This window comes from Tauraco erythrolophus, chromosome 3, assembly GCF_009769465.1.
Source record: "Tauraco erythrolophus isolate bTauEry1 chromosome 3, bTauEry1.pri, whole genome shotgun sequence".
Lineage (NCBI taxonomy): Eukaryota > Metazoa > Chordata > Aves > Musophagiformes > Musophagidae > Tauraco > Tauraco erythrolophus.
Genome location: NC_141467.1, coordinates 46294307 through 46319589, shown reverse-complemented (window position 1 = coordinate 46319589; position 25283 = coordinate 46294307). Strand labels below are relative to the sequence as shown.

The following is a 25283-nucleotide window of genomic DNA, read 5'->3' as shown; positions in this document are numbered from 1 at the left end:
CTACCACATCACTTCACCTGCTTTCTCCCTTTCGCTGCTTGCCTGTGCCTTGCAGAGATGGGGAGGGTTGTGGTTTGTGAGAGAGGAGCGGGCGAAGGGTAAGTTGGTTTGTCAGGTGAGTTACATGGTGACAGCTGCCAAGTAAAGGAGTAGAGCCTGGGAATGGGGACAGCAAACTGGGTCAGGGAGCCAGGGAACTTCTCAGAGCGTGGCCGTGCCCCTCAGCACTGCCTGACCCTCTCCTGCATCAGTGAGTTTGTCCTTAATCCACGGATGTGAAGTCGATTCGGGCTCAGGTCCACGGTCACTGCGGAAATGCATACCTCACCTTCTCTGGCATCTATCCCATCCCGATTCTTAAAACAGAAGAGCTCCTCTCAAAATTCTTTTCTTTTTTGAGGTCATGGGTTTAAACAAAAGGATAAAGGTTAGGTTTTTTAGCATGACATTCACTTCTGAGCAAAGTATGTGCTGTGTATTTTCTAGACCCTTAGTCAGTATTTTTAATACAGAGTCATAATTTTTTTTGTTCCTGGTTCATGTATCTTAAAAAAAAATCCAAATGTAGCCTTCCAGGGGGTGTGTACTTTTGTGTTAATATTTGACATCTGCAGGGAGACAAACTTACTAAGAATTTATTACCAGAGAGAAAGAATTATTTTTCTTGAATACCTATGCAAATACCAATTTATTTTTCTCTTTTCAGACCATGGTTTGATGATGAGGTGGAGTGAAAAAACCTGCATATCCTGATGTGCAGCGATGGGCTGCATGAGAAAGAGAGGTCGGTGAGGAGAAGCAGGTCAGGTCACCACAGTGTTACCTACCTAGTGCAGTGCCCATACTTGGATACGGTGATACAGCAGAGAGTTCAGAGACTCCTGTGAAAGCTGAGGCAGGAAGAGTGGGAAGCAGGAAGAATCTTTTCCAGTTGCTTAGCTCCCCCCTAAGCCTTGTTTACATCCGTCTTTCTGTCTGCTCTTTTTTTGAGAAACAGAACCAAAGCCACAATAGAGGCGGTATACAGGGAAGATGGTCTGCAAAGAGTCTGCAGGGTTTCTGTAGAGAAACCTTCTCCACCTCTACCTAAAGTTTGCAAGAAAAAGCTCTGCATCAATCCTGCTCTGGATTAGAGGAGCAAGGAGCAACCAGGTCACTTGAGCTGTGTCTGTAGGAGCTCCCCATTAATTCTCACTAGGTTTTTGTCCCTCTGTAGCCCAAACAGAATGGGCGTGAGAAACAAGGCTGTGACTTTGTGGCAGGGGTGGCCACCCACTATGGCAGTTTCCTTGAACTTAACTTCAGCTGGGTTGTCAATTCTCTTCCATTCAAGAATGCAAACGTGGCCTCTCACAAGCGACTTGGGCTCCCCAGCATTCAGCCTGAAGCTCACAAAAAACACAACCTGAGGTGGGAGCTCTGAAAGGAAAGCAGGAAATAAAGGTGTCTCCGGTTTCCCTCCAGGAGGGCTTATGCTACATTGCCTTGTTTCACAATGGGATACCACCAAGTTTGAGCACGAAGCAGGAGAAGACGAATCTTATTTTTGCACACACATACCCACTCAGTGCGTATTTATATTTATATATATGTGCATATATAAATATATGTATGCATATATATGTTGCCTGATCTGATGGGGCAGAAGCAATGTGAAATACCTCATTTTCAGGAGGACCAGAAACTTGAGGAGGATGCCATGTTGGTTACCTGGGAAGAGAGAGGAAGAGCAGGAAGAATCTTGTTTCCCCTGCCTGGGATTTTGTTCTTATTCATATGTATGATTTGTACTAGAAGCTGGTTTAGTAAAGCAGCATTGCTGAAACCTTTTATAGAGGCAAGTATTTGGATTATGCTCACAGTTCAAGTTTATCTATGTGCAGAGGAGACATACATTCATGTGATAGCTGTGATTTCTCTCTGGAAAAAATTGCTGTGTCCAAAGGAGGTGAAAGCTTCTGTTTATTATTGCTTCTAGGATTTTGTAGTTTCAAATGTGTCAGGATAAGTGCTGTATTTGGGAAAAGCAAGGGGAGGGTTGGGAATATAGTTACAGCCAAAAGTTTTTTCTGGGCACAGGTTGCTTGCGCGTGTCATTCTTGAACTGTGTGATCTTTTCTCAGGAGGAGGAGACCCAAAAGGGTCATGGGGTTTTTCGAGGGGGAGAGAGGAAATGAGAAACACTTTCCCTCTTTTGGAGAAAGGTAAAAGCAGGATATACCAGGATCCTGTCAAATCCTATTTATTGGCACTGAGCCTTTTCAAAGCTGGGAACAAACCTGCACCAAAAATCCCAACATTAGTACATGCAGGAAGAAAACTGCTGAGGAGACGAGGGGAAGAAACAAGGCAGATTTAGCTCCTAGGACCAACTGACACTAGCCAGGTTTGGGACCTAGGTCTCAAACAGAGGTATTTACGTAGGAAATAAATATGGCTACGCACATCGTGTGCATTATAAATTACAGCTTCTGACACTGAACTATGAAAATCCAGACCCAGTTAGTGACTTGTAGCCAAGACTGTTCAGTTTTGAGCCCTCATAGGGCTGCAGCAGAGAGCAAATGTGACTGCTCTTCACGAAAGCCATGGATCATGTATCCCATGCCTGACAGCCTCCAAAACCAGCAGTCATCCTGAATTGTGCTTCCAAACCTACCTGTATCTGAGGTGGTTTTTGCCCCTCCAGACTGGGAAATGTCAACAGGAAAAAAACAGTCTGTCCTAAAAAATGCAGTTAATGCTGTTCAGTAACGCTTAAAAATCCTTATTTCGGCTTGGCAGATCCTGTTAATTTTTATCTGCAGTGTGTCTGCCTCCCACCCCTGCCTGTATAAGAGGGAAGATAAAACAGCTTCCAGAGTCTAGATCAAGCACTACCGTAGAAACATCTATCTGGCACTCAAATTCAGTCGTCTCCTGAAAACTCCATAGACCCAACCACAGGTGGATCAGTACCACTTTCTTTTCCAGATCCTGTCCTTTTCGCTTTCCTCTGATGTGCACTCAAAGTAGGCAGTACCAGTTCCTCTTCCTCAATCCAGCACTTCCCACCTGAGTGAGAGAGCAATTGAAAAAAACTAAATACTACTGCTTGTAAAAACTAGTTTTTCTGCCACATGCATGGCAAGATTTTTTTAGCCAAAAATGATACTTTGTTTGGTTGAAGTTGACGGCAATCTCTCTTTGATTTTAGTGAGGACCAGGGTTTTACACACTAGCTATCAAAATACTCATTTTTCACTAATCCATTTTTGAAAGTCTGGGGGCATATTTGGAGATAAAGGCTGAAAATATTTTGGGACTTCAGAGGTGTTGTGTCCATCCTTCTTTTAGTGCTCTTGTGCCTCAGTGAACCAGGGGTCACATTTGAGTACTGCGGGTGGTTTCCATGCAGTGGAAGTTTAGGAAGAGCCCAATGCTGTACTGCTGCTTTTGTGCTGAGATGCCAGTCTGCAAGGCAAGGGATTCGAAGCAAGAAGGAATACCGCTAATGTTTGTCGGGCTTGATGTTTCATTTCAGGACCTAAAATGGAGGTAAATGAAGGAACAAACATACGGTTTCTCGTCAGGATTTGTTTTGGTGGCGGTATCAGCATGTACGTTCCCATGTTCAGATTAAACGTTACTGTCAGCGATGGGGACGGCTTCGTTTTCGCGTTCCGCTGATGTAGTTTGGAACATTCAGAGCAAGAAACGGCCTGTGCGCTGCTGTGGCAGCCTGTGGAAAGGGCCGCTGTGTTTATCAGTAAGTCGAGGCATGGTGTTTGTGCATATGGGCGCGTTTTCTATAGGTGTACATAGGTATGCCCACCCGATGGTGGGCAGCGTGCCGTCTCGGCAGCTCGCTGCTCTCCCGCCCCCGGTGGCACCGGCAGGCTCCCGGCCCTTCTCCCTGGGGTGAGTCGGGATGGCAGCCATCACCTGTGGCAGCCTGGCATTTCAGACCCAGGAGTGCCAAACCTTGCTCCGGCAGCAGCCAGGCTCTTCCAGCACCGCCGAGGAACGCGGGGAAAGATCGGGGAAAACCCTCTCGATCCCAGGGCGCCGCTTCCCGCAATCCCCTTCCCCCGCCGCAAAGCCGCAAGCTGGGGGGGCCGGGCCGGGCTCCGCCGGGGCGGGGAGGAGCGGGGCGAGGGGGCGGCTGGGCCCGGAGGCCGCAGGTCCCGCGGCGGCGATGCCAGATCCAGGTTTTCGCGGCAGCAGCGCTGGCGGGGCGCGAGGGCCGAGGCCGCCGTGCGCGGCGGCGCTGGGGCGCGGTGCGGGGCGGCGGGGGCGGCCCGGGGCGAGGGGGCGGCGGGAGGCGCGGGCCCCGCGAAGCCGCCTGGCCGCGGCCCCGCAGGCTCCAGGTAGATCGGTCCGGCTTTTACCTTTCTCCTTCGGCTTCCCTGCGCGTAGGGCTGGTAGCTGGGCTGTTTCCTGGTCTCGCAGAAAGAGGCAGTGCTGAGTTGGGAAGACAAAAATAGACCTTTACAGAGAAATATAGGGATTGTGTGCGCGGTGGGGAGGGAGAGAGGAGAGCGGCACCCGGCTGGTTTCCAGGAGGAGCCCTTTTCTCCCTCTCGTTGCATGTTAGGCATTTTTGCCCAGATTTCTCCCCCCGCCCCCTCCCTGCCGGGGCACGGTTACCCCTGCCGCCTGCTCTCCGCATCTCTTCTGGGGAGCGAAGGAGCCAACTCCGCTGTGATCAGAGAGCGGCCAGAGACCATTTTATGTGAGCGAGCCGGGGGGGAAGAAGAGGAGAGAAGCCGCCGCAGGGACACGCGGATATAAAGACTTGTCTTCTGCCTCCCCCCCTTCCCCCCCCACCCCCCGCCCCCCTCCTCCCCCTTGTAAATACTAAATCTGTAAAGGCAACGATTTGACATCCATCCTAAGCAGCGGCTATGGGGTGTTTGGGCAACAGCAAAACGGAGGATCAGCGTATCGATGAGAAAGCGCAGCGAGAAGCCAACAAAAAAATAGAGAAGCAGTTGCAGAAAGAGAGGCTGGCTTATAAAGCGACGCACCGCTTGCTCCTGCTGGGTAAGGAGGAAGGGGGCAGAGGTGGGGGACGGGGCGAGGAGGGGGCACCAGCCCCAGCGGAGAGGGGAGATGTCGTGTGCGGGTTTAGGTATGGAGCATGTAGGCTGTTGCATTGAGCAGTATGCGAGACTGCCGCGGGTTGAGCTCAAGCGCCTGAGCCACATGGATGTGTACATACAGAAATGCTGCCGGAGGTGGGAGATGCTGTCGCGTCCAAAAAAAACCCAACAACCCGACAAAAAACAACCCACCCCGAGCCCCCGGCCTGAACCGTGTATCACAATGTTCTCCCTTTCCTTCTTTCTCTTTTAGGGGCTGGTGAGTCAGGAAAAAGCACTATTGTGAAACAAATGCGAATCCTACATGTCAATGGATTTAATTCAGAGTAAGAATTATTGACACTTTGTGACTGATTTTTCGTTAAATGTTGGAAGCAGGTTAACAGACAGTAGGCTAGGATATTTCTCATCCCCTGTGTTTTGGTGGCTCGACACTGCGTTTTGGAGGAGGGAGGGGAGGAAAGGGAGCGAGAATAAGGAAATTGCTGCTATTGTATATTTGCATTTTCTCCTTCTGGCCCCTTTACTGTATTTTACACTGTTGCTACTGCAGCGCTTGACAGGCCCCTGTGTAGCAACAACATGGCGACTACTTTTTACATAGAAGCAAATAACTAAATATTGCATCTGTCTGCAATATAAAAATACACGTCAAGTCATATACTCAGGATGACAGTGGCTGCTGTTTTTCCGGTATTGGGGTTAGTGTAAAACTGAAACTAGTTTTGCTCATTTGTTAGAAATCATTCTGTTTTCTGAGGCTACATCATTTTCTCTCTGAAGAACACTTCGCCAGAAATTATTATTAATCCACGGTGTTAATTTTAGGTATCTGTTGGCCTCCATCTACATGTTGTTAATTTAGAGCATGTTTACAGCATGCTGTAGAAATGAAAGAATGACTCCCAGTTCCATCAGGGGAGGCTTTGCAGATGTGGCTATGATTGTCTGGTTTTAAAAAAATATCAGGGATGAATGTACATTGCTCTTCGTGCTATGCAAGAAAAGGAATAAGGGGAGAAATACATTTTTCTTGCCATTCTTTTCACTTAATATGTTGTAATGATTGAAGAGCAGATAAACAAGCGATCAGTGAAAAAAAAATAAATGCAACTGACTGAACCGCTTTGGAAGAAAGAATCAAAGTGTTAATATTTCTGTTTTAATGCAGAGAAAAGAAACAGAAAATACTGGATATTCGGAAAAATGTTAAAGATGCGATTGTGGTAAGAACACACTTTATACTGTTCTTAAATGCTTTAGTGTACTGAAGATGATAAGGATTGTGCTCTGCAAGATTGTGCTGAGAGAAATCCCATTTTGCTGATCAGATTGGATTATCTTCTATTGATCCTGTATCCTAGATTTATCCAGATTAATGTGTTTGTTTTTGTTTTATCCAATTCCAGACTATAGTTTCAGCTATGAGCACTTTAATACCCCCAGTTCCATTGGCCAACCCAGAAAACCAATTTCGAATGGACTACATCAAGAGTATAGCTCCTCTTTCTGACTTTGACTATACACAGGTAAGAATAGAAACCACTGATTTATTCTGCTTCAAGGGGAAATGTGTTGATTCACTTCAATTTGCTGAAATATTGTTTTTTCTACTTTTTGGAAGATGGTCATGGGAAGAGCTTATGCCAGTATTACCACTGGGTTAACTTTCTTACAAGACTGGGGTGGTCGCACCTGTTTTAGAGGTGCAGGGTTCTGCTGTTACTGATTTACTTGCTGCTGTTTGTAAGATGCTGCATCTGCATTTAGTTCCTCTCTTTAAAATTTCTGATACAATTACACATACTGACACTTCAGATAAGGCTGTTGAAAGCTGGTGTCCTGCGTGGAATTAGATGCAGGATGTCAGACTGAGGAGATACAGTGTACCTACAGAAAAGGATGTAAAAGGAAATAAAAGGATAGAGTAGCCTCAGTGGTGTTTTCCGTACTTAGTGCACTTTAGAGTGGAAACTTGCGTAAACGGTGGTCAAGTAAGGTGGTTTGCTTCCTTAAGTATTCATTGTAGTTGGCATGAGCAGTAGTTTACTTGTATGTAAATGTTGCCATCTTTTGATATGGGATCATTAGAAAATTAAGGATTTCTGCATACTCTTGCGTGGTCGTCTTATGTTTGATTATCTTTTTATGTTATTATTTACAGGAACATGCGTAGAATGTTTTATATTTCATGCGTGACATGAAAGCAAGTGCATAGACATTATGAATATTATAAGGAATTTTATTTTTGCAATAGCACAGTTTTTAATTTGCCTTAAAATGACATTGAGAGCAATTTGTTATGGATACAGTAAGGACTAAAAAAATCTTCGTTCATTGGCTAAATGATTGCGAGTTGTTCATGCTATCAATATTAGCAAAGAAGCCATTTACAATATATCGTCTTTAGGTTATTATAGCTTCAGGGTGGAAAGGGGAGAAAAGGAAGAGTCGTTTTCTTTGTTATATGACTCATATTCTCTGGTGTGTGGTTTTGCCTCTGGTAAACCTACCACTTTCAAGGTTCAAGATAAAGAAAAAATATCAGACATCTTGTACAGTTAGAATTTAACACAGAATGCAGATGTTAAGAAAAAGACTGCAAGGTACACCCACATATTGCAGAATTGCTCAATTGGTAGATGTAAGTCAGTGAAAATGAGAAACTCTTTATAGAAATAGAATGTGAGCTTGACATGAAATATTTGTCTGATGCAAGTATTACAGTTCTGAGGCATTTGATGCTCATTTTGTCTTTCTTGGTTTTGCTTGAATTTTGACTCTTACTTGTTTGGGTGAAATAAATAGTGGCATATATCCTTTGCAGTTCTCTATAGTACATCTGTTTTTCTGAGTTTCTGGAGTAAAAGAAAACTAAAGTGGACTTTTGTGATAGGGCTGAAGATATTTATTTATGTGTTTATTTTGTTGATTACAAGATTTCTCCTTTTTCAGAGAAGCTGACTATGTCTGGTCAAATTTGACTCACTGATAGTTTATAGAGGGGAAAAACTTACTCTTGGAGGGAAAAAAGAATACGGCCTAGTGGACTGTGAAACAAGTAATAATTCATTTAAAATCTTGATTCAAAGTCCATTTGAGTTTAAAAAAATTATATTTTTTAAGTTAGTTTTTTAATTGAGTAGAATTTCTGCTAATGCGATCATATTATTTGAAATAGTGTAAAATAATAGTCCTAATTTCTTTAAAAAAAAAGTTGTACAAGCTTAAAAAAAAGAAGAAAAATCTAATGCTAGTTTAGAAGTAAATATATTTTATGTGTCACTTTTCATCTGTTCCCTCCCGTTTTCTTCTACTCTCAAATCATAGGCTTAATATTTGTAAAATGTATCATCTGGCTAGATACTTTTTTTTTTTTTTAAAAAATTCTCGTTGGTTTAGTATGTTGTTTCTCTCTAGGATGATGTGTGAATAAGTGCTATTGTGCTTCAGGGCTTGATTCTACTCCAGTTTAAGTCAATGATAACTTAAAGTAAAATTACATTTCCAGCTGAAATAACTTTTGACCCATTTAGTATTTTTGGATAAGAACAAATATAAAAATAAATACTTGGATAATAATCAGTTATGCATCCTTTACTAAGCATTACTGATTCTCTAATTAATAGCTGATGTATGGAATAAGGCCTTCTGAGCCAAAGAAACCAATATGGTATTTAGTAGTAGCCATTCAGGACTTGCAGTTCTATCATCCAACCTTAAAAACAGTGGTAAAGGAACAAGTGCTGACTTAGGCAGCACTTAGGTGTTGCCTCTGGCGTAAATTTTGGCACATTCTAAAATGTGACAAAGGTTGCCCTTCTTCCTTTGAATGAGGGAAGGAGCAATTTTTGTTTTTTTTTTACATTATGGATGGTAATGAGCTGTTAAAAACATAGTTCTTAGTGTTGCAACATGAATTACAGATGCGTTATTTTTTGGATGATGTTAGCCATGTAATCTTTGTCGTAAAAATCGGTGTATTTTAGTTGAAGATGCATTTCAAATACATTGCATGCAAAATGTGGGAAAATGACTGCACTGTATCATGAGTCTTTGAAGAGAGATCCCTGATGAAATGCAAAAACTTCACTGATGGCACAATATGGCCAACACTCATGAGGCACTAATTTAAATGTATTTGTGACGTATTAGATATGCTTGGATACGCATTCTTAAATTGCATACAAATTAACTAATATGCATTTAATTGTGAAAATTGTCTTTTAAAATAAGTGGATTTGAAAATAGTGATTTCCTGTGGGTGAAATCATACTCTAATTGCAATTTATGGCTGAAATTCCAAGAACTTGAGTAAGAAGGGGATTCACATTTAGATTCAGATATGTATTTTGGGTTTTTGTTTTGCTGTTTTTTTAATTGCATAGCTCTCTACAAAATGTAAGCAGAACACCTTACTTAGTAGTGATACAAAATTTAAAACAAACAGTTTTCCATTTACAGCCTTTTAATGTTCCTTTAAGAGTCTGTGGAGTGCCCCTCCCCCCAATAGTTTACTTACTTTTAAAAAATTATTCTTTAGTTTAGTTTAGTTACGCTACCTTGATGATTTATCTGGTTGATGTAAAACAAAATCAAAGGTTTCTTGATATCTTGTGTAATTTTTATGTTGCCTTTCATTACTTTTATTAAAAGACTGTACAATTTTTACCACAAATTTCCTGGGTGACTGATGCAATGTGATTCTATAAATCATAAGATTTAAGGCTAGAGTTCTTACAAAGTTAATAAATGTGGATAAGGCAAGTGTCCGCTTTAGCTGCTTCTTTGAAGTCATGAAAGGAAGCAAGATAAATTTTCATCTGATTACTAGTTTAGGCATTATCTTAGCTCCGTATTCCAGGGTGGAATCAGCAGAAGTGCTTTAAAACCGAAATGGAAGCACGCACGCTGTATCGGAAAGGATTTTTTATTATTTTTGGCAAAGTGTTGATTGATATTTGCCCAAGTTAACAGGAATTGACCTGTGCCATTTTTAATCCTTTATTGATGGGGATTTACTTCGTCCTTTGTGAATCAGAGTGAACATATTAAGGGCATATTATGCTGGTAGCTGTGGAAAAACGTGGTGTGTTATGTAAGCGTGTGTTTACTCAAGTTCAGTTGTCTTTGTTAAAATATTTGAATTTTGTGGGCACTACAAAGCTGCTCGCTTCGTAATTCCTTTACCCTTTGTCTTCCTCAAAAATGTAGTCAAATTAAGTTGCTTTTCGTAATATATGTCTTGGATCAAGCTCATCTTATCAGTTATGTGTAGGTATATAGCAGGTAGGCAGTCCGCTACCACCAAACTATATAGCCAAGTGTTTGACTATACAAACCAGTTACCAATGAACATGAATCATTTGCTTAATAGAGAACTTGTAAACACTTCACCCAGGTTTTAAGTAGCGGGGAAAGTTTTCAAAAGATTTGTTTTCCTTTGCTAAGAATGTTTTAGAGAGGCAAAGTGTTTCGTTGAACCCTCATAAAACAGTGAATAGTGCAAATGTAATCCCTTGTACTGATTTTATAATGTGCGTTTTTAAAATATTTTTTAAAGCTATTTTATCAATCAGGCAAACTCTTTAATTTAGCTCTTAAAAGTGAAATGTTAATGTCAGCACTGACAGGGAAACTGCTTTAGATTAATCTGGTCTGTGGTTTGCTCTGCATTTACAGATATTGCAATTTGAGTTCAATTTGATTACTTTCATTTTTCTCCATGTTTTCTTCTTAAAAATCAGGACTTTGTATTTGTAATGTAAAGAAAAATATTTTTGGTCAGAATTTGAAGTTATGTAGACTTTCGTTAGGCGTTTCAAATTTTTATTAGACCTGGTATTCAAATTCAAACTCGCATTGATGCCCAGTGATGGCTCGTTTTCACAGTGTGTATCTCAATGTTTGAAGTAACTGGAGATCTTGCTCAGGTGAAGTGTATCGCTGGGCTGTAGAAAATCTTTATCCTGAATAAATACTTAAATAAAAGATGAGAAGGATGATAAATATGGTTCATACATGGTTAAACTTGCTTGGGTTGTGCAGTTGATGCTGTGACTTCAATATCCCATTTGACCACAGCGTGTTTAAGTTTCCCTGTAATACGTACTTGATGTAGCCCAAAGGAGTTACAAAATAGCATCATCTTACATTTTTTGATTTTTCAGATAACTTGCAGTATTTCCATGTTTCTCAGGAGTGTGAAAATATACTATGTTTTACATGAAAATATCATAAAAGAAAAGAGATAATATGGTGAATATTGCTGCTCCAATGGCATCACTTGATTTTTCTATCTAGATTTTTACCTTAGAGCTTCATTTACCATTTTGAGTAGAATAAACAGTCACAAGCTTTTATAAATGCCTTTGATCATGATATTTAACGTTACTACAGTGTCGAGTCAAAATCAACTTTTAAAAATCAATTAGTCTTTTAAAAATTAAGTCATTTGCTTTTTTTGTGGTCTAACATGCACACTGGTAGTTTTTCATTTGTTCTTATTTCACAAATGTGGAAAGGGTCTGCAATGCCAAATAACAATTAAATTGTATGGGTCCAATTATTACAACATTATTACTACCCTGAATTAATAACATTTGAAAAACTAATGAAGAAGGCTGTCAGAGAAGGACAGCTGAAAATGTTGCGAATGCTAAAGTAGTTGTTGGCAACTCTAGTCTTCACACAAAGGTTAAAATTGTCAAGAGGAATGGTATTGAAAAGTAGTGGATATTGGGGAGAAGCAGCAATTAGGTAACAGATAAGATTTCTTTGTTGCAATAGCACTTCTTTTTGTGCTATACGCTAACTATTAATTAACAGCAGATACTGAATTTGAGCTCTTTTCGTGTTAAGAGCAGATTCTGCTGATGCCCAGAGATACCTTTCCTTCCATGTGAAATAATACCTGTTTTCACACAGATGTAGCGTAAGCATGTCTGGTTTTCATTAAATTGGCAAGCCGAGTCCCTAATATTCCGATTAGTCAGTGTTAAAGTAGAAAATTATAAACATTTCTTGTGTGAGATCAAAAATATGCTGCAATGGTAAATGTTATTTTGTTCTTACTCTTATTCTCTGTAAGCATTAAGTTTGCTGTTGATGGATCAGTCAATCCAGTAGTGTTTTCAGAAATAATCATTTATGTTAACTATGTAGTTTCAAAAATGTAAAACTAGAACTGGAATCATACTACAAACAAGTACAGGGCTATTCTGGGGAAAAAAGAAAAAAAAAAAAACAACCCAAAATCCAAACCAACAAACCCTCAAACTTCTCAAATTGATAATACATACTGGAACTGTAAAAGTATTAAAATTTTACCATAATTTTCTTTTAATTCTTTAATAAACACTCTGATTTTTCTGAAAACACAAATGGGACTTAAAATTGGAGTGGTTTGTGTAAAGTACAGCTCTTCTGTGAGGCTCAGGATTTCTTGCTTAAAATACATGGTTTGTGTTTGGGGGGGTACTTGCTTTAGGATGAAGGAATTCCTTATGTTCAAGTATAAAAATAAGGTTTTTGCTTCAGTAAAACACTACTCCATTTAATAAAAGTGTAACAATATATTTCTTCCTCTCCTTGTTCTAAATTCACTGAACCACGACTGTTAAGAGTTTATACCGAAGATAAGTAAATAATTAAATTTGTGTCCCAGGAAAGGAGCTCGGGGATCTACTTAGGCCCCCAACAATTAACAGAAGAAATACTGAGATTTGGAGCCATAGGAAGACCCGTGCATAATCACAAATGATTCACAGTAAACAAATGTAAGATGTATTCAGAAAAAAATGAAAAAAACCAAGGATTAAATTCTGTGTTTGTTTATAGGTCTTCCTATCTCAACATTTTTAAGAACAGATTCAACTTTGAAATAGAAAAGATTCACCTTTCCCACATGTATTTGCATTTTTTAGAATATATTTTTGCGTAGCTCACAATGTAAAATAATGAATTTTAGTATGAAAAGACAATTATTTGAGAAAGTCTTAAGAACCATGCTGCTTATGAATCAAGTGCAGTGTTAATTCAATATTACATCATCATAGTAACACCAAATTAAATGTTTGCTATCTTATATTGTGAATCTGATTTCCCAGATAGTGGGGTGGTATTCACACTTTATGCAGCCTGCCGTATTTATTATCATCACACAGCACAGAAACTTTCACTGTGAAACTGGCAAGATGTTATCATTTATTATTACTGCTAACTAAAACTTAAATTACTTCCTTAGTCTCCAAAGTTGTTGATGTTTACTGATATTACTTCAAGTTTTGTACCTATGAGTACAAATTATTTGGAGGTTTTATGAAAGTCAAGCCAGCATCCACTCAAATACTGTAAAATATTAATAATAAATGTCATATTCTATCTTTTTTTGCTACAATTTTAGCTGAAATCTTCATATACTTCTATTGCACTTTACAAGGATAAAAATATTTTTACATCTAAATTTGGATATTTGATGGCATCGGGAAGACGAATAACTTGAATTATCATTTTAAGTAGGAGTGACTGATTTTCCTCACGGAACTAAAAATGTATTACAGGATTTTTTATTTTTTTTATTTTTTATCAGATATTTTTCAGTGTATACCCTAATTTTAAATTAAAGAAAGGCGGAAGCAATAGGTTGAAGCCTGTACTATTGTTATCCTTGTACTGGCCACAGGTTTGTGAAGGACACTGATTTCTTTTAAACTGTGGTTGCTTTGGGGGGCTGCTATTTTAATTTCCTTTGCAACTCGTGGCCCCACCTGGGGTATCTTCTGAAAGTGGTTCTGCGATGTGCAGGTGGCAGCAGTCCTTCTCCATCCCAGGCAGTAAGATTCAGAAAAACAGTTGAAGGAATAGCATTGGTCACTAGGTCGGTGCCTGACAGAGGTGTAGTAGCTTGGCCAAAATAACGAGCGGATCCTGATTCCCAGTCTTCCTTCCGTGAAGAAACAAGAAAGAAATTCTTGCAGTTTTCAGCACTGAGGTTGAGTTGCATTGAAATCTCTAGAAGATTTAAGTATGAATTAGTATGTAGTCTATTAAAACTTAACATGCACTTAAAAACTTTTGCAAGAACTTCACTTGTTTGTTCCCTCGTGTGTAAATCAAACTGAATTATAATGAATGTAAATACATGCAAAGGGTAACCACGCTCTCAATGAAGACAGTGTCCAATTAGTCCGAGGATGATGACATTTTACAAGTGGCAGTTTTCAGAGGAAGAGTAGTGCAATATTTAATGAATTGTCATTATTTATAAACTACGTTAAAACAGATTTTCCATCACAGCCAGACAAAAGGTAAACATAGCACAGTATGTTTCACAATTGTCCTCATTATCAATTAATTATTTTAATCTCTTAAACCAAAGATAGCAGGTTGATGTACTGCTTTTGCCATTTTTGAGTGCTCTGTAAAAGTAATGTGTTTACTAGTCAGGGAGAATCTCTTTTTTTGACTTCTGTGGCCATGATAAAAATGTGCAGATCAGGAATAAGCCATCATGTGCTTGCATATTGTCACTGAAGCCAGTGAAGGCCTATGGAATAGAGGATATCACCTACTCTTATGATAAGTGTCGTTATTTAAAGTTTCAAAGAAGCAAGTGCTCATCTGCACAACAGCCAAAAGCTGCGTCTTCAGCACCGGATGAGATTTTAAATTCAGTTTCTGAAACAGTATTGAGTGTTGCCAGCTTAGACCTTTGCTTATTTTTTTTCATCACCTCCATAGCTTCATCCTTTGCTTGTACTTACTGTCAACAGTAGATTATCTTTTTTAATGTCAATATAATCCGCATCAACAGACGGGATATTTTGTTTGCAGAAGGTAGCAACCTGAGCTGAGGAACAGAGAACAAGCTAAACAGTGTGAACAGAAGACTGTATGTATACCATGCATACAATGAAGTAAATAAGTTGAAAACCACAAAGTATTATGAACAATTTTTTTCCCCTGAGTATCTAAGAAGCTCTTTACGATAAATGTAAATAGGACTCTAAAGCAGATGAAAGGCAAGAACAATGCATATTTGCAGTTAACTGCTACAAGTTTCTGTAAAATGTTTGTGGTTTTGTTCTGCCACCTATTTTATTTAATTTACTTTTCTGTAGTTAAAGAGATTCAATTCAAGTGTTGAAGTTAGGTTCTAGGACCTTCTCTTTAAAAGGAGTCAGGAGGAGACGTGGTTTTAAGTTTATATTGTCTTTTACTTTGGAAACTCTTGCAATAATTTCTTGGAACAGGGCTACTTCTGGTTGTAAACATGCCAGCTATCACTTGAAGCATGCAGATTATGGTTTCTTGCTTTAAATCAGTAGATTAATTTTGGTTGGTTTAAAGTGCACTCTTGTAATTAATCTTACTAGTATTTGTTTTAAAAACCTATGCTGGATGTTTTGAAAGGATATTTATCCTTAGGCAAGAAGAATATTGGAATTTTTGTCTGTTATGTCGACACTAGAGATGAACTTTGCCTTTTAAATCTTTTAAAAGTTAACATTTTCTGACACTTCTACCAATTCATTCCATTTGAGTTTTCTTATTGCTGTCACTAGGACTTAAACATATTTTAATGCAAATAATTATCCCACTGTTTTGAACTGCAAAATTGTTTAGCACGATAAAATAGGCTAAAGATATGCAAGCCCTCTTATCTCTGTTAATTTGGTGAACGCTTTTTGATCACGTCCACCCTCACTTCCATAGGATGTTAAGTGACAGAGCTGTGCAGATCATTCTTTTCTTAACATACACCCACATTCTTTCTTTCATGGGAGCTAAATAATACCAAATTTAAGAACTGTCAGGTAGGAAAACAAGAAAAGGCAAAGAATGGTTAAGTAAAGTAGGGGAAAATCATAGAATCATAGAATGGTTTGGGTTGGAAAGGACCTTAAAGATCGTCTAGTTCCAACCCCCCTGCCATGGGCAGGGACACCTTTCCCTAGATCAGGTTGCTCAAAGCCTCATCCAACCTGGCCTTGAACACCTCCAGGGATGGGGCAGCCACTGCTTCTCTGGGCAATCTGTTCCACTGCCTCACTGCCCTGAGACTGAAGAATTTCTTCCTTACATCTAATCTAAATCTCCCCTCTTTCAGTTTAAAGCCATTGCCCCTTGTCCTATCACTACATGCCCTTATAAAAAGTCCCTCTCCAGCTTTCCTGTAGGCCCCCTTTAAGTACTGGAAGGCTGCTATAAGATCACCCTGGAGCCTTCTTTTCTCCAGGCTGAACGACACCAACTTTCTCAGCCTGTCTTCATAGGAGAGGTGCTCCAGCCCTTGGATCATCATCATGGCCCTCCTCTGGACTTGCTGCAGCAGCTCCATGTCCTTCTTGTGTTGGGGACTCCAGAGCTGAATTCCAGGTGGGGTCTCACGAGAGCTGAGTAGAGGGGCAGAATCATCTCCCTGACCTGCTGGCCATGCTTCTTTTGATGCAGCCAGGATATGGTTGGCTTTCTGGGCTGCCAGCGCGCATTGCCGGCTCCTGTTGAGCTTTGCATCCACCAGCACTCCCAAGTCCTTTTCCTCAGGGCTGCTCTCAATCCGTTCTCCGCCCAGCCTGTCCTTGTGCTTGGGATTGCCCCGACCCACGTGCAGGACCTTGCACTTGGCCTTGTTGAACTTCATGAGGTTCTCACAGGCCCACCTCTCCAGCCTGTCAAGTTCCCTCTGGATGGCATCCCTTCCCTCTAACGTGTCCACAACACCACACAACTTGGTATCATCTGCAAACTTGCTGAGGGTGCACTCGATCCCACTGTCTATGTCTCCAACAAAGATGTTACATAGCACTGGTCCCAGTACTGACCCCTGAGCAACACCACTCATCACTGGTCTCCACTTTGAACCATTGTCCGTAACTCTAGAGTGGTTCCATCCAGCCAATTCCTTATCCACCAAGTGGTCCATCCATCAAAACCATGTCTTTCCAGTTTAGAGACAAGGATGTCGTGTGGGACAGTATCAAATGTTTTGGACAAGTCCAGGTAGATGATGTCAGTTGCTCTTCCCCTATCCATCAATGCTGTAACCTCATCATAGAAGGTCATCAAATTAGTCAGGCAGGATTTGCCCTTAGTGAAGCCATGTTGACTGTCACCAATCACTTCCTTATTTTCCATGTGCCTTAGCATAGTCGCCAGGAGGATCTGCTCCATGATCTTGCCGGGCACAGAGGTGAGACTGACTGGCCTGTAGTTCCCTGGGTCTTCTTTTTTCCCCTTTTTAAAGATGGGGGCTATATTTCCCCTTTTCCAGTCAGTGGGAACTTCACTCACTATCCTCACTCCCTTCTGTACAGACAACTAACTACCCCTTGCCTGCAAACCTGCAGCTGACCACGATTATCAGCAGGATCTGGTTGTCAGTCAGCTCCAGGGTGCCTTTGGCGCTGGCTGTGTGCCTTGAGTTCACAACCCCAGGCACAGAGAAAAGGCGAGGGAGAAATGTAAATTAAAAACCTGATCTAACGAATATATGGTCACTTCTGTTCTGTCATTGGGTAGAGGAAGAGGTAGGGTATCTCCACTTTCTGCTGAAACCATGTCGTTAATTATCAGATTCCCAGCAGTTACCGCAGAAGAGAGGCTTCATGGGAGGACCTTGTAGCCTTAAACGTTGAAGTGAGAATATTCTTTCTGGCAGGCAGGTGTCCTCTAATTTTAACTTTAGCTTCTCCTTCCTTCTCAGAATGTCAGTGTTGCCTGTTCCTTTTGGGAAAGACAGAGTTCTTATTTAGGATAACATACTTTTAATTGTACAGTAGTGCTTTTTTTTTTCCGCTCCTAGAATTACCATTTCTAACCGTTATAGTTAAATGCTGAATTTCTCTCTGGATTTTAACGACAGCAAACTAAACATGCTAACTAACTAACAGCAGTGTGGGTATATTATGGACCAAAAAGAGTAATTAGTCAAGGATTACGTAAGTCAGAAATCATAATTAAAAAATAATTGTATGGATTAGAAATTGTGTCAGTAGAGGAAGATAGCTCTTGACATTTCTGAGAGCCAGCCATTCACACTGCAGAAGATTTTCACTGTATTTAAATAAGGGATTAAGTTTGGTCCTTGGCCTTCAGTTCTACAGAGCAGATTTTGATTCTTCTGACTGAAGAGTGAAAGCCTGACAAGAAGTATAATGTTCCATAAATACAGAAGTCATCCTAAACAACTATACTCCCTAGGGTCTAATCTTGCAAAGCCTTAAATGTATGGATATATGTGGACCTAAAAGCACTGCTAATGTACTGCTAGCACAGCATTCATGTGGCTGAGCTTCCGGTTATGCAGTGATATTAATATCAAAATCACAAATACTTTCAGTTGAAAAACAAAACAAGCGAATCATTTCTCCCGGTTAAATTTATGTTTGAGAGGTCGTTGAGCACTTTTATGGATTTTCTTGGGGGTGGGAAAAGTTGTGTAGGTTAGAGATTGGCACAAAACTTGAAATAAGCAAAACCTTTTTCAGATAAGTGACAGTTCTCTGGATGCTATTAAGCTGTGAACAGTAGGTCTTTTCAATAATCACTGTGATTCATTTTCATATTGTGATTTTTTTAATAATAATATCTTTAAAAGACTTGCTGAACAGTAGGCTGCACCAGCATAACTTTCTGTGCAGAAGGAAAGGTTTCGCGCACAGAGCCTTAGATAATTTACCTTAAATTGATTTGCACAGCTCAATAAAACCGTAAGAAAACTGTACCAGCTCAGATCACAGGTTCATTTAGCACAAATCTCATCTCTGACCATGGCTGATATAAGTGAAACTGGAAAAAGAGTTTAAGAATGGGGTGAGCACATAGTCATTGATTGTCCCAGTCTCCACAAATTCATGGCTGAAGTATTTTTTGACTGGGAGTGATATTTCTGTATTTAATAACTTTGGTGGATTTTTCTTCTGGGAATTTTTTTTTTCTTCCCCTTCAACCTGTGTGAACTTTCAATTACGGCAGTGAGTTCTGCAGTTGAAGTATGTGTTGTATGAGGAAGTACCACTTGATTGATTTTTCTTCTTCCCTGTCCCCTCCAGGCCTGCTACTCCCTAGTCTTCCCTAGTTTGTCTGTTAGCAATATTTCGTCTTTTCCACATTGCCCTTCTCATTGCATATCATATCCCTCCAAATATTTATCTTTCCGCTTAAAGAGTCTAACTGGTTTTCTCACAGGGCTTGTTCCGTATCTTTGCTCATTCTTGTTGCCCTTCCATGTATCTTCTAGTTTTACTAGACCCTGTTTGCGATGAGATGAACTGCATACAGTATTTGATGTGTAGGTACATCGTGGATTTGTACACCGGCGTTATGTTTTCTTTTTCATTCTCTGGTCTTTCATAATTGCTAACATTGTTTGCTTTGTTTTGGACACTGAGTTGATATCTTTATAGAATTACAGTAGATTATTTTATAATTCCAAGAGAACTTGAACACAGTTGCAGGTAAGAGGTATACACGTGAAGGTCCCTGTACCTACATTAGCAGAGCCCAAAGGGTGCTATTAATGACAATTATCTTTAGAATTCTCTTCTATTTTCAGATCTGTCATACATTTTGACTAGTTTGTTCAAAAAATCCACTGCATTCAATTTTTTATTCTTTCATGTGTAATGACATGTCTTCTCATTTGCCATGCTACCATGTATCCCTTATGAAAAAGCATTTTTAAAATTATCTACCGTGACTATTATTTTCTTCTGTGCAGAAGGAGAACACACTTCATTTTTGTTCTTAAAATGGAAAAGAAATTGATCTTCAGCCTGATTTTGGAGAGGCAATGTTTACAGTACCATGGATATTTGTGCTTTCAAATCTGCTCATCATTCTTTTAATCGTTTGCTACAGTTTACCTGATTTAACAGGAAAGACGACCATTGTTTGGAACCCTTCTCATTAGAGAAATAAAATGTTTAAAAAACCCAAAATGCCACTTTTTTTCCTTGTAGTTCCTAATGCTGTGTGTCACTGAAAGAAAATGTTTTGAACTTTTTAATCTCCCTTGGGGAAATGCTGCAAGTAGCAGAATTTTGTTATTTTTATGTCAATTTAGGTCTTACATGATTCAGCACTTGTGGTTTGTGGGAAAAGGAGTTGTAGATTATGATTAAAGGAGCAAAAATAGTAAGGAGTGGCTACTAGAGAAGGCAACTTTTTACTGTTGAAATATTTTCTGGATTGGCTTTTCTTCATTTTTAAACCTCTGCCTCTGTTCCTCATATTTTCTCTGTCCATTGTGACTAGTACACTTCAAAGAGAATAGTTCAGTTCTGTTTCACTTTTCAGCTTTTTTAAGAAGAAAAAAGAAGAAAGAATTCTTAAAAGATTAAGAACAAGTTGCTATGGGATCTTGATAATACTAAATCTGTACATTTAAGTAAGTCTGTCAGACATGGTTGTCTCCAACAGGCCAACCAGTCATCCCCTTCTGGCAGCCTCTCAGGAATAAACAGAAAGTCTCTAGGGAAGGGAATAGAAGAGGATACAGGATGCAAAAAAAACTGCTTGTAGTGCAGGAAAAATTCTTTGTTGTAGTACTGGACCACAAACAATGAGTTAACTCATTCTGCGATGCATTAACCAGGCTGTTGTACAAAAAGACATGAAGTGATTATGCCATTCTGTTTGGCAGTGGAGAGTCCTCAGCTGGGGTATTGTGTATGGTTTTGGGAACTGAACTTAAAAAAAAAAAATACACAAATGGATTCCAGAGGAGAGCATCAAGAGAAAGAAGAGATGAAGAAAACTGGATATGTTTACTCTTGAAAAGAGAACACTCCATGTTGAAGCAGAAAAGGAGCTGAATACAATTTTTAGTATTTAAAAAGCTGTAATTACATATTTTTGTGCCTGTCTTTTCAGAGGGAGGAAATGAACTTGAGGAGAGGAGAAAATTCCTCTCTTCTGTGTTTTACGGTAGTCCACATGTTCGGGATATTCTACAACAGTGAGTTTAAGGATCACAATCTCGCAAATACCCTGAGGTCTGACTGCCCAGTTTCAGAAATTTAAGACTGTCTGTTCAGTGGCATGAATCACCTCATGCTCGAGTTAAAAACTTCTGAAAATCTGAAAAACATTAGAAGATATGAAGTCCTGAATTCGTAGAAGACAGAAGAGTTGTTCTTTCTGTTCGCAAAGGGCCTATGGGCATGTTGGCTGAAAGCAACTGGGACTTCTTTTTCGAAATGAAAGCTTCTGTAATTGTGTCTTGAATTAATCTAGAGACTTTGTTAGTTATCTACCTGACTTGTCATGGCCTCATTGTGTAAACAAACGTGATAAGTTCTCTTAAACAGTGCATGTTCTTCCAGAGTGCTACTCAGACAGTGTAGCAGACTGTATGCAAACCTATGTTGTGCTTCTACGTATTGGTTGTTTTAAATCTAAATCCTGGCAAGATGCACATGATTCTGTTCTTCTGGTAGAGAATTATTCATATCTCCCAATCTGACAGGACCTAAGATTTTCTTTCCTAAAAGCAGAAAAAAATGGCTGAGGGAAGTAATGCTGTCAGGAGTATTATCTGTAAAGGCTCAAAGAGCCTTCAGGTACTTTCAATTAAAAGCAGCAAGAGGAGTTTTTGATTTCATACATGTGTGCAATGACATGCATATACACATTTAAGTACAAGACTTTTCCTGTGTCGGTACAAGGTTCTAATCTATTCAAGAACTAGAACATCTGGTGGCTAACAGTGGGGTGGAAAATCCAGTTCATAGACTGTTAGCTGTCAAACACATGGAAATTAAGAGGATTTGGAGAGTAAAACACAAACACATGGAAATTAAGAGGATTTGGAGAGTAAAACAAGTTTATCTCAAGTTCGTGGTGTTAGAGGGAAAGTTCTCCAGGTGAAGGATAACGGGTGAGTAGCTTTGAAATGTTGGTGACAGCTCCCAGCTATCGCAGCAAGGGAGTACATGTGTGAGTCCTGTGGCAAGTGCCATCACTTGGCAGTCTGCGGGCTTTTTGGAGATATGTGCTGTGCATTTGTCTTCATAAGAGAGGCTTGAGAGGAGAGTTATGACAAAGCTGGTGATTTTGCTAGTGAGAGGTTTAAAGAAGCACAGACACAGATCATAGGAAATCGGGTTTCATTAGTTCTCTTCCTCATGATAGCAAATTCTGTGGAAAGGAGAAGCAACTCCCATTTTGTTTTCCCATTAGGGGTAGTCCTTACTCTTCTGATGGAGTAGATTTCCAGAGAAATAATCTTGAAATGCATCTTGCAATCTTATTGACTTAAAGGTTGATCACACTGAAAGGCATATCTTTTTTCTTGTTCTGTAATCGTTAGGAGTTGTGCACTTACGATATTTTAAGTACAGCCAAATGTCATACTAATACCATTCCGGATCCATGCTAACATTAGATGTGAACATACCTAAATTTTAGAGTTTTGAATCCTGGGGGAAATACAGAGGTTAAAAGTATGCAGTAAATCAGAGTTTTAATTTCCTTTTTGCTGTTCCGAAATACAAACAACTTGCAAATAGTATAATTAGGTGGTTGTTTTTGTGTAAGAACGTATTGCTTTGCATGCTTCCAGACACCAAGAGGGAAATTTTAAACAAAGTGGTTTCTTTATCAGTATATGAAGAGCTGCTCTATGGAATTTGGGGATGTAATCAGGAGAAAATCCTGACTCTGATAGTAAGCTAGACTGCTGGGAGAATTCCAGGCATTTGCTTCTAGCAACAGAGCTCGTTTGCTCTCAGCATTCTTTGTTTGCTGTAGTTATGGACTGGCTGAGTTGGGTCAATGCATACAATTTCTGGGCAGGTTTTTCCAGTGTTGTTAAAGGTGGGTTCTTGTTGAGACCTGATAAGTGGGTTTCAAAACTGGAGGGCATTTTACTGGCTGACTGATGTTCCGATTCGTTTACTTTTTTGAGATGCTGATGCGGATATGATACCTTTTTCTTCTCCCTGTGTGAATTATTTTTCTCTCCAGGTTTTATATTTTAAGCAAGTCATCAGTCTTTGAATCATGTTGCTGCTCTGATAATGCATGCTAAGGAGTGCTTACTGAGTAGTTTCATGTGCGTTTGTTCCAGGGGTGCTGCCAGGCTAAGCCATCGTCCTGCTTTTCCTCCAACCCTCCCCTGTCACTGTCCACTGTCCTTTCCCGTTTTTCTGCCTGCACTGTGCCCTCAGCTGTGTCCTGGTAAAGCTGCTTGTTTGGCTTGACCAAATGAGGTGGAGGGAGAGGTTATTTTTAGTGCTGATCATTTCCGTGGTTTTAACTGAGGGCTGGTGACACAAAATGAGGAAGAAGAAACCAGAGATGGGAACAAGCGGTAGGACATAATGGGAAGGTGATGGTTATCTAAACAAGCAGACTTACTTCCTCAACCTCTGTATCTACAGTCACAGATTATGGTCAGACCAAAAGCCACTGGAAATCTCTGTGTTAGAAGCAACCCAGTGCAGTGTGTTGGTTTTGCTTCTTCTGATGTGGAGTCTGACGTTTCTTCCAGAGGGTAGGTAGTATAAGAACAGGTCTGTCTTGCTCACCCTTACCCTTTTGGATAAGTAAACACAGCTACGTCCACTGCAGTTATTTCTGAACTTAACTTTGTGGACTGAAGCTTTAAGACGTAGTCTGATATGTGTTTCAAAATCGATCGACTCACGTGAACTCCAGTATACAAAAGACTTTATAGCTGTTTTCTCATGTAACAAGAACTCTCTTGGCTTTGTTGTGTAACTGCAAGCCATTTCCGCTCTATTACTATATTATCTTCACTGAAAACATGATAGGTAAGTATGCAAAAATCCCATGAGTGGTCATTTGGCCACAAAAAACATGACAAGTTAGAGTACCTATAGGTGTATATGTTTAAATTCTGTTTACATGTTCCTATGTTATTGGATGAGCCAATGTAATAGTGTTGCTATGGATGTAAAGTAAGAATAGAGCATTGTTCCAATGCATGCCATGTCAGAAACAGTATGGAGAATTGAAGCTATTTTATAAAGTTTGTATGACCTTTGGAGAAGAGGGGACAAGTTAACAAAACAGAAGTCAACTGAGGGCTCCTGAGTAGGTAGAAACCCTGTTTGGCTCAAGTTCTTGAGAAGAAGTTTTGGAAGACTGTTTGGGGAGAAGTGTTGTTATATATGCTTGTCTTATCCTTGCCCATCTCTTGTTGGGCATCCACTGTTGGAAAAAGTATAGTGGGCTAGAAAGACCTCTGGTGTAACCCTGCAGAAGCATTCTTAATTTAAGGTTTAAGAAGTCATTTCCGGAAAGGACTACTTTCCAACATATCCCAATCAGCACTATGGTGATTAATTTTAAAAAGAATTAAAAGAAAAAAATGAAATCATAGCTGTAGTTCAGGTGAAAGTTTTGCCTTATGTGCCAGTAAGATTCCTCTATTAGCCATTATTTAATTTTTCCAGTTTCACCATAACAAGTGCAATAGAGCAGATGATTGCCTTTCTTGCCAGAATGCAAGATGGTTTTCTTTCTGTAAGCTAAGAGAGGCTTCTTACAAAAAGAGAATCATCAACGCATTTCTACCAGCCTGTCCTTGTTTAAGCTGTTATTTGATAATATGAGAGATCCTATGGCTGGCTGGAGGGGAAATTGCGCTCAACAGGAGTTTCAAAAACAGTAAGGCCGTTTTACACATACTCAGCAGTGAAACTCCTGAAGTTTCACAAGCTATGAGGTGCTATCAGAGAGGCACACTTGTGTCTAATGTATACATTTTAAAAGCCTGAAGGTCGATTCAGGATTTAGCTAAGCTAAATAGTGTTGTTTAGGAGGTGAATCAAGAGCAAATATGATATGCTCTAATGTTTTTTCTTCATAAAGTCCAGTGAAGCTTTTCAGTTGAACTTTTCAACTCCTGCTAAAAACGTTAAAATACGACATCTAGTATCTGCGCCTGTATTAGCTCAAGCATTAAATGGTTTCATATCTTTTCTCATGGAGGAAAAAGGACAGGAAGAAATAAAACTTCCTTCTTGCATTTTAACCTGGATTTATAAAAACTGAAAAAATGAAAAGAGAATATATCCATCTTTACAAAAATACAGACACCATCTTCGCTGAATACTTGAATAATGAATAACATGTGGAGGCAAGCCAAACGCTTCTCTGCATCTTTGTTTCAAATTGTATTACTGCCATTCTTTACCTTAGTTTCCATGTTCACTTCTCTACAATCTG

At 39.8% G+C, this 25283-nt stretch overlaps 1 protein-coding gene across 2 annotated transcripts in view; it reads left to right on the top strand.

Annotated features, from left to right (window-relative positions):
• GNAL (G protein subunit alpha L) overlaps positions 1-25283 on the top strand; it is a 212427-nt gene that overhangs the window by 81363 nt on the left and 105781 nt on the right. The window contains exons 2-5 of one of the 2 annotated variants that reach the window (XM_086608563.1): positions 4879-5025; positions 5338-5410; positions 6256-6310; positions 6494-6613. In XM_086608563.1, coding sequence (XP_086464689.1) covers positions 4879-5025; positions 5338-5410; positions 6256-6310; positions 6494-6613 — 395 coding nt within the window. The remainder of the gene's footprint in view (positions 1-4878; positions 5026-5337; positions 5411-6255; positions 6311-6493; positions 6614-25283) is intronic. The other variant, XM_086608564.1, reaches the window with a different exon arrangement.